At 42.8% G+C, this 14,474-nt stretch overlaps 1 protein-coding gene across 6 annotated transcripts in view; it reads right to left on the bottom strand.

Moving 5' to 3' along the window:
• Positions 1 to 14,474, bottom strand: part of ITPR2 (inositol 1,4,5-trisphosphate receptor type 2) — a 313,187-nt gene that overhangs the window by 260,239 nt on the left and 38,474 nt on the right. For 5 of the 6 annotated variants that reach the window (XM_081927580.1, XM_081927582.1, XM_081927583.1 and 2 more), the window contains one exon: positions 3,877 to 3,921. The exons of the other annotated variant lie outside the window; for it this stretch is intronic. In XM_081927580.1, coding sequence (XP_081783706.1) covers positions 3,877 to 3,921 — 45 coding nt within the window. The remainder of the gene's footprint in view (positions 1 to 3,876; positions 3,922 to 14,474) is intronic. 6 annotated transcript variants of the gene reach the window in all.

Below are 14,474 nucleotides of genomic sequence, written 5' to 3'. Positions count from 1 at the left end.
CAAGAATAATATATTTTTTCTTTGCAAGGTGAAGGGGGTAGGGTTACTAGAGTGAAATTGTAGGGTTACTAGCTTCTTTTCTCATATTCAAAACAGAAGGACCAACCTGCCTCAAGGATGCTGGGATGCAAGCTGCCTTTTCACACAAATAGGTCAGAGGCCAACAAAAAGTCCCTATGACAGAACATGTTATTGCTCAATGTGAGTTCCATCAGGGCTGCTGGGTGTTTGGCAGAGGAACACAGCATCAAAGCGCTTGCTTTAAAGGAGTACAAAGAAACAAAGGACAGACAGGAGGCATCGAGCATCAGGAAAGGCTGTGTTTTTTTGTCCCCACCAACAAGGGCAGTCAACTTTGCAAAACAGCTTGTCCATGATATGTGCTCCATTTACAGTGGTGCCCCGCAAGACGAACGCCTCGCAAGACGAAAAACCCGCTAGACGAAAGGGTTTTCCGTTTTGGAGGCGCTTCGCAAAACGAATTTCCCTATGGGCTTGCTTCGCAAGAAGCAGGGAAGCGCTTCTCGCTATCCCGGAGGGCTTTTGAAGACAGGCGGGGGGAGCAAAGACTTTTGCCCCCCGCCCGCCTTCAGAAGAGGTCCCGGACCTCTTCTGAAGGCGGGCGGGGGGCAAACGTCTTTGTCCCCCTGCCTGCCTTCCCGGGGGCTTTTAAATCACCCCGGGGCTGTCCCGGGGCGATTTAAAAGCCCCCGGACGGCTTTTGAAGGCAGGCGGGGGGGAGCAAAGACTTTTGCCCCCCGCCAGCCTTCAGAAGAGGTCCAGGACCTCTTCTGAAGGCGGGCGGGCGGCAAAAGTCTTTGTCCCCCCCTGCCTGCCTTCCCGGGGGCTTTTAAATCGCCCCGGGACAGCGGAGAAGTCCTGGGGCGATCTTAAAATGCTGGCGGGCGGCAGCGAAGGCTTTGCTGCCGCCCGCCAGCATTTTAAGATCGCCTCGGACAGCGGAGAAGTCCTCCGCTGTCCCGGGGTTTTTAAAATGCTAGGGGACGGCAGCAAAGCCTTCGCTGCCGCCCGCCAGCATTTTAAGATCGCCCCAGGACAGCGGAGAAGTCTCCGCTGTCCCGGGAAGGCAGGCGGGGGGGGGGGAGCAAAGACTTTCGCCCCCCGCCAGCCTTTAGAAGAGGTCGGGGGACAGACTGTCCCCGGACCTGGTCTGAAGGCGGTTTCCATAGGAACGCATTAATTGATTTTTAATGCATTCCTATGGGAAACCGTGCTTCGCAAGACGAAAAACTCGCAAGACGAAAAGACTTGCGGAACGAATTAATTTCGTCTTGCGAGGCACCACTGTATATCAGTCCTTGAAATATACTCAGTTGAGTAGTAATTTCATGTTCTTTATTTCAGCTCATAGGAACAGTGAGCAAACCCCCCCCCCCTGAACCTCAGGCTTTACATACATTATTTACACAATGAGTACCGTCTGATTGGTTGATTATGTTTCCCTCCTGGAGCCTGATTGGGCTGCTCCTGCAGGCCAATCAGGTTGTTGCATTCTAGGACACTACCTGCCTCTTGTTCTAGTACATAACAGTCCTACACTGCACATTTAGCTGTTGAGATGTGGCATAAGCTCAACCAGGAAGCTACTACTGTGAATACAGGTCCTAGCTAGGTATTGTGACTATGAATATCATGTGGTGTGGTATAGCCTTTCTTGGGACTGTATATATGCCCTGGAGGAGGATTCTAAACTCAAATTCCTCCCAAGTGTTTTTTTTAATAAACTCAAAGCTACCTGCATACAGAAAAACAGCATGTCTGGATGAAGAATTTTAACCGAGTATTTTTCCTTACTTAGAATGACAGAATCGTAGGGTTAAAAGGGACCCCAAGGCTCACCTTACTACTTTTCTACATGCATTGATCTTTTGTTTTAAACTTAGAGAGACATTCAAGATTATTCTGCTCCACCAGAAATCTGCAACAGTACACTCCTGCACTGTTTCTCTGCATAAGCACGAGTGCCCCAGACTTTATAGGCTCATTCTTTGGAAAAGCTGCCTCTGAAAGCATAGTTACAGTCCTAATGTTATTTCCCTCCATGAAGACCATTAAGCTGCAGTACTAACTGAACTTAAAATTAAATTTAACAACCACCAGAGTTCTAGAAACATCTGCTAAATCAAGCATAATCTGGTGTCTCTGTGTTAAAACAACTTTAGCAGCAGCTTACAAAACCAGCAATCCCATACAGCGTTAACAGAGCTTTAGGGGCCAAATCTCTCTCTCTCTCTCTCTCGTTCCTCTTTTGAAGTCTGCACAAACAGTGGACTCACCCCACTAACTGCCACCAATATAGCACACACCTCTCTCTGTATGCTAATTACACCAGGTTTTACAATTTACCGCAGGCTATCATGTGGGTGTCTTGTGTGAGGGAAAACTTTGTGATTACAGTCTCAGGCAGAAAATGCTCAAACAAACAAGAAAAGTTTTATTAAACAAAATGAAATTTGTGAAACAAAGTGGGTCAGGAAATGCATTCTTTCAGGTTAACTTATTTACTTTAATTAACTATAATATGTCTCCAGCTTAAACACAGTGTTTTTATTTAAACACAGTGTTTTCATTTAAACACAGTGTGTGCTTTTATTTAAAATGCATCTCTAGGTTATTTGTGGGGCATAGGAATTCGTTCATTATTTTTTCTTCAAAATATAGTCTGGCCCCCCACAAGGTCTGAGGGACAGTGGACCGGCCCCCTTCTGAAAAAGGTTGCTGACCCCTGCTATAGGGTAATGAAAATAATCCATAGCCTTAAAAGGTAAAAAAAAGTCTCAGACTTTCTTGATTCTCTTTTGTGCCAGGTCTATACTGAGATCAGAAGTAGGGCCCTCTCTATAATGCAATGATCATAACCTGTGGCTTATTGTGGAAATGGTGTATCCAAAAAACTATGCAAAGGGTTAATGCTGTAGTATATAATCTTGTGATGTCATATATACTGTATACTGTATAGTTCAGTTATCAACTTAGAGTTTTAACTGTGAGAGCAGAAAATGTGTTGTGTTATGAGGCTGCCTCCTAAGAGCCAGTCTGTAAATACTAGTCACTCCGATACAAAGTCATGTAAATATATTTTAGTAACGTATTACATGCCTCTCTTGTATATTCAATCTGACAAGAGCAAGCAGAGCAAGTAAAGTGATATGTTATTTTTAAACTTTGTGTGGTTTTTCTATGGGAAAAAGAGAACTGTGAAAAACAACTTCTGCACAACTCTGTAAAGTATAATTACCACACTTATTTGGGGGTCTCTCACATCAACAGCACCAGCCAGCATGGCCAATGGTCAAAGATGATGGGACGATGCCCAGCAACATCCAGATTAGCACCTCTGCTATCATGGCTTCCCAAGTCCATAATTCCCTCTTGAACTGTACCAGCCTAACACCCTCTATATATTTTTGGAGTCATGTTGTTGTTATATATTTATTTATATCCCACCTTCTTCCCTGACAGGGTCTAAAGACAGCTTACTGATAAAATATGAGCAGCTAAAAACATGGGGGAACAATAACTAAAAAACAAACATTAATAGAATTAAAGCATATTGTGGCATTTGTTTTTAAGCCAACTCATGACACATTGTAAAATTTGTTTGGTCTGTTTATTTTGGAAAGCCATAATTATTGCCAGTTGCTTGAGGAACTTTTTGTCAGGAAAAGTTGTTGCCAGGTTTTAAAATAAATGAATAAATAGAAAGCAAAAGTCACATCAACATATATTTCTTGTCGATATTGTACACAGTTTGTTTCTACAACCCAAATGTCACAGGCACTTTCTTTCTAATTAGATCAGATTATGTAAGAGAGCATTTCACCACATTTTATTTAAAGAAGCAGTTGCACTTACCAAAGCCTTTTCCCCATTACTACCATCTGGATAGTGTGGATTAAGCTGTAAAAAGAAAGCACTTTTAATAAAATTTTGAAAAAAGGGAGGTTGATCTTAAACTGCATATGTTAAGTATGTTCAAAAGGCCATGAATATTGTTCCACATGCACTTAAGGCTTTTCAACTTTCCTTTCCCACCACAAACCCACCTCCTGACCAACAGCATGCCTGTCTTGCCTGAATTAACTCCCAGTCTCTTAGTCTACATCTAGACTATTGCAGCATTTCTGGAACCTGTTCGCCAGGTAGGACCAAAACCAGCACAGAACTGTGCCATCCAGGGATCCAATCCAGCAGATGTATACCATAGTCAATGGTATAAAAAGCCACCAAGAGGTCTGACAGAAGAGGGATGCAGTTCTCCTGTCCAGTTCCAACCATAGTTCTACCATAGTTCTACCAAACCAATTTCAGTCCTAAAGTCTGACTGAAATGCATCTAGATAATCTGTATAATCCAAACCACCTAGAGGTGGGTCACCACCCACTCAAGCGCCTTGCCCCCCCCCAAAAGAGGATGGAAACTGGTCCAGGTGGTAGGAGGGTTCTTTTTAGCAGTGGTTTCACATTTTTCACCCCCTCTACAATTCCTTCCTTAAAGTTTTAGTGAGCAAGAGTAGGAAAGGTCAAGTTTACATGTGGCTGGCCTCAAAGTTCCTGCCCATATTCTCAGGCTAAACAAACTGAAAGATATGCATCACAACAAGACATGTCCTGACAGATCTAGTATTAACTGAGTCAGGGCCATGGTTGTCATGACAACCACAAACTGCTGAAATGTTCCCTTAGGGAACCTCAACATTAATGTTGAAATTTTAAAGAACAGTAAGGAGGGAGAAGCCCAACATCACCTCAGAGAGGAAGAATATTGAGCAGTGGGCTATATGTACATCAAGAGGACCCCAAGGCTGACTGGTAGACAGGACACCTAGAGAGAAAAATGGCTTTATTCTACCTCCCCAACTTGCAGGATGCAACACTCAGAAATTGGGGGTGGCGTTGGGAGAGGTTAACACTTTTTAACTTGTCCGTCCATATTTCTGTCACACACAAGTTAGGTTAGCATGCTTATCCAGAATCAAATGAATCCAAACCTAAAGTCTCCAGAATAGTCAAGGATGAGAAAAATAACATCCTTTTAGCCCATCTTCCACACAGCTCCTGTCCTTTTCTGACCACCACATTCATACCTGTGGTCTGAGAAGTGGAATGCAGAAGACATAGTTCAGAGACCCAGCACTTTTCTGAAACCTCTGAAGCTTCAAAGTGTCTATTAACAAATAGTTAGCATGCTATATTGTTATATGAGGAATGTGTCGTTTCCCCCTCCACACACACTCACACACCACAGAAACACACACTCTCACACATACACACATGCAGGAGAGAAACCAATAAATAAAGTCATATTTTGCTCAGCAATGCACTGCACACGCACATTTCTATGTAGAGCTGAAATGAATGTCTCTTGCTACTTCTTGAGATGCTTACTGCAAACATTCAGCACTTGTCTCAGCTTTTCACTGGTTCCTGTATACTTTGGGCCACAAATCCACTGATTTGCTTAATCAGTTGCTTAAAGTTCTAGAGGGAGTGATAAACACAGTTTCTTTTTTTATAGCAAAAATTTAAAGATCTTTTACAAGTATTTCCGCCTCCAGTTATACAGCTTATCGTAATGAAGGCAAGTATCTAACTAAAGAGCGGGGTCTTTAAAAAAAATAAAATAAATTCCAGGCCATCTAGAACAGCTGGTTCTAATTTGTAAACATAACTAGTTCATAAGGTTAATTCAATAGTTTTGGACCCAAGCAATATAATAATAATAATAATAACAACAACAACAATAACAATAACAACAACATTTTATTTATATCCCACCCTCCCCAGCCGAAGCCGGGCTCAGAGCAGCTAACAACAATAAAAGTAACACAGCATTCTAAAATCAATTCATTCTGAAATCAATTCAAAATTAAATTAATAGCAACAATTGGGCTAGAGTTCTGTGAGGATTACCAAAGGAGGGGGTCAGGCTGTGCCCTGGCCAAAGGCCTGGTGGAACAGCTCTGTCTTGCAGGCCCTGCGGAAAGATTTCAAGTCCTGCAGGGCCCTAGTCTCTTGTGACAGAGCACTCACACACCAGATCGGGGCCACAGCCGAAAAAGCCCTGGCTCTGGTTGAGGCCAGCCTAACCTCCCTGTGGCCCGGGACCTCCAAGATGTTTTTGTTTGAAGACCGTAAGGTCATCCGTGGAACATACCAGGAGAGGCGGTCCCATAGGTACGAGGGTCCTAGGCCATATAGGGCTTTAAAGGTTAAAACCAGCACCTTAAACCTGATCCGGTACTCCACCGGGCACCAGTGAATGTGATCCAATGGCAAGTAAGGAGTCTCACCGCAGCATTCTGCACCCGCTGGAGTTTCTGGGTCAGTCTCAAGGGCAGCCCCACATAGAATAGTACTGAATAGTAACAAGCAGTATTACAAAGTGATGAATAGCCACACTGAGTCAATGGATTCAGAAGTGTACCTTAATATTCAACTCAAGGAAAGCAAAATGTACAAAAAATTGCTTTAAGTTTTACCCTCATACTACCATACTACCCCCTCACAACTGCTTTACCTTCATTTTAGTATCCAACAACAAAGGAATACAGTGAATAGAATCCAATCAAACACAACTCTGTAAGCATGCAATAAAAGTATTACAAATTGTATTGAGCTTTCAGTGTATTTTATAAGACTCAAAATAATACCAGCACAAAGCATATAAGTACAGTCACGAGGAATTTGAAAAAATATATACAGTCTTGTGAATAGCTATTCAATATAACTGAGATCAAGAGTTCAACTACGTAGTACATTTTGTAGATAAAACTGTGTACACAGAGGATTCCAGCCAACGAGACACCTAGGTAAGGTCTTTGTTTCATCTGCCTTGTTCAGGTCGGTCCAGATATATTTAATGCATTATACTAGGATCTGAGTGCCCATGCAAGTCAGGAGCTGAACCAATTATGAACACAAACTTCACAGTTTAACTATATCTGAGGATGCCCTTCCTGAATCCCAAAATGGTTTTTGATCTTCTAGGGGGACAGTGGGTATGATTTTCACAGCTCAACAGCCTCAAGAAAAGTGCAGAGAGCAAAATCAACCCCTGTATATGCCATTTATTGACCTAAGACCTTTGATACTGTAAATTATACTGCCTTGTGGACTGTCCTGCTGAAAATCGGCTGCCCAGATAAATTTGTAAACATCCTTCAGCTCCGCCATGATAACAATGACTCGCAAAATGAACCATTAACAGTAGGATCAGGCATTAAACAAGGATGTATTATCACCTCAGTTCTATTATCTTCATCATCATGATCCTACACATTGTCGAAGGGAAACTCCCCTCCAGAGTGGAAATCATATATTGAACAGATGGAAACCTCTTTAATCTGAGCAGGCTGAAAGCAAAGAGTAGGGTTACCGTAACTTCCGTCATAGAACTTCAGTATGCTGATGACAATGTAGTGTGTGCACACTCAGAGGATGACCGCCAAACCATCCTAAATGTCTTCACAGAAGCTTACAGAAAGCTTAGCCTATCACTCAATATCCAAAAAATCAAAGTGCTGCACATTTAATGGTGTACCACAACTTAATGGTGTACCATTGGAAAGTGTCAATCACTTTTCCTACCTGGGCAGTTGTCTTTCCACAAGGGCCAACACTGATGTCATAATCCAGAATCACCTGAGCTCTGTGAGTGCAACTTTCTCCCAATTGAAGCGCAGAGTTTTTGAGGACCGGGACATTTGCAGGGAAACCAAAATCCTTGTTTACAAACTATTGTACTATGAACTTTACTGTATGCTTGTGGAGCATGGACCACTTATAAATGCCATCTCCAATTCCTCAAAAGATTCCATCAATTGTGTATCCAAAAAAAATTACACATCACTTGGGAAGACAGGCGAACTAATGCCAGTACTGGAAGAAGCAAAGATCACCAATGTTGAAGCAATGATTATTCAACATCAACTTTGTTGGGCTGGTCATTTAGTTCGGATGCCTATCATCTGCCAAAGCAACTACTCTATTCTCAACTCAAGAATGGAAATTGAAATACCGGTGGACAACAAAAGAGGTTTAAAGATGCTCTCAAGGCAAATCTTTAAAAATTTAGTATAAGCACTGATAACTAGGGAACACTGGCCTACAAACGCTCCAACTGGAGAACAGCCTTTACCAAAGGTGTCTTGGACTTTGAAGAAGCACAAATTCAGGGCAAAAAGGAGAAACATGCTAAGTGGAAGGCACGTTTGGCAAACTGTCACTGTGAACAACTCCCACTCAGAAACCTATGTCCCCAATGTGGAAGAATGTGTGGATCCAGAATTGGCCTCCACAGTCACTTACAGACACACTGTTAAGATTGTATTCATGGAAGACAATCTTACTCGGCTGCAAGTTTTCTGTGAACCGCCCAGAGACCTCCGGGTATAGGGCGGTATATAAACTCAATAAAGAACAACAGCACAAGTGATCGGTGAAGAATAAGATTTTCAGTCATAATACAGTGGTGCCCCACAAGACGAATGCCTCGCAAGATGAAAAACCCGCAAGACGAAAGGGTTTTTCGTTTTTTGCGACGCTTCGCTAGACGATTTTCCCTATGGGCTTGCTTCGCAAGACGAAAGCCCATAGGGAAATCTCCGGGGACCTCTTTTAAATGCTGGCGGTGGGGAGCAAAGCCTTTTCCCCCCCTCCGGACTTCAGAAGAGGTCCAGGAAGGCCGGCGGGGGCGAAAGGCTTTGCTCCCCACCGCCAGCATTTTAAAAGCGGTCCGGGATAGCAGGGAATCGCCTGCCTTCAAAACCCGTCCGGGGGCTTTTAAATCGCCCCGGACAGTCCCGGGGCGATTTAAAAGCCCCCGGTTAGGCAGGCAGGGGGGGCAAAGACTTTTGCCCCCCGCCCGCCTTGGGAAGAGGTCCAGGACCTCTTCCCAAGGCGGGTGGAGGGCAAAAGTCTTTGTCCCCCTGCCTGCCTTCCCGGGGGCTTTTAAATTGCCCCGGGACAGCTGAGAATTCCTCCGCTGTTCCGGGGCGATTTTAAAATGCTGGCGGGCAGCAGCGAAGGCTTCGCTGCCGCCCGCCAGCATTTTAAAAGCCCCCGGGACTGTCCCGGGAAGGCAGGTGGGGGGGAAGCAAAGACTTTCGCCCCCGCCAGCCTTCAGAAGAGGTCGGGGGACAGACTGTCCCCAGACCTGGTCTGAAGGCGGTTCGGTTTCCATAGGAACGCATTAATTGATTTTTAATGCATTCCTATGGGAAACCGTGCTTCGCAAGACGAAAAACTCACAAGACGAAAAGACTTGCGGAACGAATTAATTTCGTCTTGCGAGGCACCACTGTACTAGGAATCAATATGAAATTACTATGAGGTCATCAATGAAAGGATCCCACTTGGGAGCGGGGGGGAGGAGTTTCAGTGAATTTAGTGCTCAGTCACAAATGCACAGCACTCAATCAACATAGCTAAGACACACAATAATTTATAACAATAATAACAAACATGCACACACACACGTTTCCAAGCTTTTCCTCTTCCTTAGGCTGGCATTGTTCATTGCTAATAGTACCCTGATTAGTTTTCAGTTCTCTCAAAAGACTTAACTTGTAGTCAAACGTTTATAGGTCCTAAAAGAAATGCTGCAACCATATTATCACATTGAGGCATGCCAATCATGTCGAAACGGAGATTCAGTTTGCCCAAGTCTCCAAGAGCTGATGAGAAAACTGTGAGCTGTGGTGAAGGAAAGTAAATTTTACCTCAGCCCTGAGCTCACGAAGTGGCAAGCCACTAAAATTCAACCAGCCCCCACAGGTGTCACCTCTGAAAGGGGTGACAAAATGGTTTACAGCACTCAACGTCTGTGGCTTTGGTGCGTGCTGTCTTCCCGCTGCAGAAATGGTCCGCCCGCTGGCTCCCCCTCAGCGGTGGCAGGCAGGCTCATCACAATGCACGCAATAGCTCAACAACTTTGGCTGGCTCCCCCCCCCAAAAAAAGAACATGAAACAAAGTCAAACCATTTTTGCAGGCAAAAAAAATTAATCAATGGGGGGGTGACTGGGTACCACCTGACCTTGCTACTCTACTGTATGTATGCAACGACAGTGACAAGAATACTATTTGCCCAGGGATGGAAAGAAGAAAGAGCCCTATTGAAGGAAGAATGGCTATTGAAGATGATGGGTTGGCTGACGGGGAATTTAATAGAGAATGGCATAACTTTATAGAATATATTAAAGAACGCTGTGAAAATCTAAAAACGTTAGCAGGATTGACATAGCACTTGTAATTTAAAATAACAAAGGATAAAAATGAAGTACAGTAATTTGGATAAATGCAATTAGATTTAGTTTAAAAAGGAAGATAAATTTTGGAAGCCAAGGAGGGGTGGAGGGAAGTCCAGGGGTTCAGGGAACCCCATAAAGGTACCGATATGAAGTATGGTTTAATGTAAACAAGTGCGTGTGTGTGTAAAAAGATTTTTTTTCTTTTTGAAACTGAAAATTAATTTAAAAATAAAAAGAATACTAGCCTTTCTAAAGGGTTGCTGTAAACCTTACAGCATTTTATACAAAGTGCTTTGGACACTGTGCAGGGGTGGTTAGCTTTTCTTGACTTGGGGGCCACATTAACCATTAGACCTCCAGGGGGACCATGACAGTGGTGGGATGTGGCTACCTCCCTCACCTTTGTTTGCTACACACACACACACTGATCTGTGTGGATCATTTAAAATAGGGAAATACCTCCTGCTTTTAAACACACCGGTGCTCCCCCTATTTTCTTTTGTGACTGTGACCAAAACTGGTAGGGAATTTGAAGAGCAGAAAGAAATGGGTGGGGGAGGGCTTATCTGGCCTTGGGGTAGAATACTAGTAGTAAATGGTAGTATAGTGATGGACCACTGGCCAATTTCCAGTGGACCACCTAGTGCCTGCTTGGATTCTTGCCAGATATGCTTGAAGGGTCATTACTTAGTGATCAGGATATCTGCTCTGCATGCAGAAGGCCACAGGTTCAATCCTTGGCTCTGCAGATAAGAGTGGGAACGTCCCCTGCCTGAAACCCTGGAGAGCCTCTGCTGAGCTAGGATGTTCTTGCACAATATAAGGAAATTTCCTGCCTTCCCTTTAACTAGAGGGGCCTTGGTCTGAAAGAGAAAGTCACTTCCTATATCCATAAGCAACTGTGTTCTCAGCATTACTTAGCATGTATTAGTTATGCCTTAACTGTTCAGGAAGAAAAAGTTTGTATTCTTGCTTTGAAAACAAACATCACTGGACCAAAGGAATTTTAATTAGGAATTTTAATTTTGTGGGCAGACCACAAAAGCCTAAAGCTGGCCTATGTTGCTCTAGCGTGCTATGAAAACAGTTATGAAAACAGCTTGATTTAGGGTGATGTGAAAAGACAACCTTTTTTTACTTCTTATAATTTGTTCTTGAATTTTTACTCCCATGGAGTGGTACTTGTGAAATTTCCTATCTCAGAGGCCAACGTATCTCAATCAGTCAACCATTCGCTGTTCTACCCCAAGATGTCCTGGGCCAGTCCTGTTGGTAAGCATATCAATTTTCTGATCCAACACAATGAAATTCTTCATCTCCCCTTCTCCCTCAGAGAGGTACTCCCAGGGAACTCTGGGAAATGTAGCACTGTGAAGGGAGAGACTCTCAGTGCCCTACAGTTCCCAGGATTCTTTAGGGAAGATGACTATTTAAAGCTGTATGATACTGTTTTAAATGTATAGTGCAGAAGGGGCCTAAGATGTCGCTTTCCCAAAAACTTTTGGGAAATGATTTATAATGAATTGAAGAAAGTATTGAAATATACATTTGTAAAGAAACCAGAAGTGTTTTTACTAGGAATAATAGGTAATGAGATAGATAAGAAAGATAGGAAGATATTTTTATATGCAGTGTCAGCAGCAAGAACTTTGAAAGCAGCCCAGCAGCCCAGAAGTGGATCAAGAAGAGTTACCTACGATTGAAGAATGGAGAATGAAAATGATGGATTATGTGGAACTCGATAGACTAACAGGAAGGATCCGGAACCGACGTGATCAAAGATTTACAGAAGATTGGATGAAATTTATTGAATATATGCAAAAATTAAGGGATAATCAGATAACGTTTGTAAGTTTTAAGGAAGCTCTGTGAAGAGAAAAGGTAGGAATATTGTTAGATTGTAAAAAAATTAATTAATAATTTGGTGGTGTAATTTAAATTTAAGAAATGTGGAGAAAGTAAGTACTAGGAAGGTTTTTCAGGCGGGAGGAGGGAAGTCAGTAAGGAGGAATTTGGATGTAAAAAAGATGTTTTGGATGTATAATTTGTTATGGAAAAAGAATAAAAAATATATTTTAAAAAATAGAAATCAAATTTCAGCACTGAAAATAAACTTTTTTGAAATGCTTCTACCATATCTGCTTCAGTCCTTGTGTCTCATTCTCACACAAACATTTAAATACTCCACAGTACAGTGGTACCTCGGGTTACATACGCTTCAGGTTACATACGCTTCAGTTTACAGACTCTGCTAACCCAGAAATAGTGCTTCAGGTTAAGAACTTTGCTTCAGGATGAGAACAGAAATCGTGCTCCAGCGGCACGGCAGCAGCGGGAGGCCCCATTAGCTAAAGTGGTGCTTCAGGTTAAGAACAATTTCAGGTTAAGTACAGACCTCCAGAACGAATTAAGTACTTAACCCGAGGTACCACAGTACTGTATTACAAATACTTCACTGCTTTATGTAAGGAGTAAGTGTACACTGCCACCTAGTGGCATGCTTTTCTTTTTCATGATACAAAACAGCTTTAAATGTATAGTGGTAGTGTTGCCAACCTTTTGGGCCCAGGGAAAACTGTTATGGGTAACATACACACGCTGCAATCAAGCATATATTGCAGCTTATTTTGTTGACTCCAACAGAGTGGTTCATTCTGAAAGGCACAGAAAAGACCTCTGCGGTTGCAGGTGCCCCCTTGGGCACTGTTTTGGTGACCCCCTAGCTTAGATGATGGAATTTCCTGCCTGTTGAGATTTACCCTGCCTCTTCATTTGCAAATGTTTGCCCCCAGGTGAAGAATCTTTCTGCTTAAGCAAGCATTTGGCTTTCATGCTGTTCAATTTTAGTCTCCAGGTAATGCTTTATATTGCCATGATAGGGGCAATAGCAGTAGCTGTGGTAAGGGCAGAGCCACCCAACCAGCATCAGCATCACTGCAGCCTATCTGGGCAGGAGAAGAGCAAGGAAATTGTAAGGTAAGGCTTTGTGCAGATGCACCAGTGGAATCAATCCAGTACTGGGCATCTACAGAGCCCTGACCTCACCAGCCCTCTGGTAAGCTGCAAGGAAGGTGTGTCAGGAAGGTAGCTCAGCAGCTGTGCCCCAGTGAAGGTCCCCACACCTGTTGCCTCCCCATGTACATTTCACAGCTTTTTCCCCAGTGTTCACATCAGCAGGGCTTCCATTTGTTACTGTCTGTATACACACATGGACCATTGATGCTGATAGGACAAGGATGTATTTACCCTATGCAAAGGTGTTCATACTTTAGCTAGAAGTGAATTAATAATGGAAATTGGCATGAAGCTGGTTTGAAAAACAACTCATCAAACAGTAGCATTTTATAATGCATCTGCATTATAAATGCATATATAATGCATTTCAACAATCCATGTGACTATGGATGAAAAATCCAGCACTGCAAATGCAGTGAGAGCACAATGAACAGGAGGGTGAAGAGAGCATTAGCGTGCACTCCTTGTACTGTTTGTATTTAAAATACTGCAAGTTGCCATGAGCATTCCTCTTGCAATGGAAACCAAGGGGTAAAATAAATAAGTAGATAAACCAACAAGTTTATCAAGTCAGCATGCCAGCTTTGAAATAAGTCTAGTAAAATAAAAGGGCAACCATTTCACAAGATTATACATATTTAGAAGCCCCAAGTAAACAATGAGGCCGAAATTGTATGCGTAAAGAGTAAGCAAGCATATCATCAGGTGGTATGTCACTTTGAATACTGGACAACATACAGCATCTTAGAATCTAAGGCCCTCATTTACAAAATCAAATGCCTTCTGCTGGTCAGGAACAGCGAGGGTTTGTACATTCGTGTGCATGCATTTGTTATAGCTTAAACCGCCATCTAGCTCAAAGAGGCTTTTATCAGTTGATAAAGAGAAATGAGGTTAGGTTTGGTCATGAGAAACACACAGCTGCATGGAAACAGGAAGCATCTGGAGTATTGTTCAAGCAGAGGGTGCACTGTTTTGTGACAAAAAGGGGGAAACTGGGAATTTCCCAAATGATGCCTGAGAATATACACTGGAGAAGAAATCACTTTGGTTCACATGTAAGGAAGGCCACATATGGTTATATTTCAGGAACACCTCATATTTCCAGTCTTTTCATTGGTTCTACACAGTGAATGACTACTATTATTATAAATAGTGAAATGGGGCTTATGTGTACCAGTTGTGCAT

The sequence above is a fragment of the Podarcis melisellensis genome, assembly GCF_964234715.1.
Source record: "Podarcis melisellensis genome assembly, chromosome: 10".
Classification (NCBI taxonomy): domain Eukaryota; kingdom Metazoa; phylum Chordata; class Lepidosauria; order Squamata; family Lacertidae; genus Podarcis; species Podarcis melisellensis.
The sequence above is the reverse complement of the archived record's forward strand: the minus strand, read 5'-3'. Positions and strand labels throughout refer to the sequence as shown.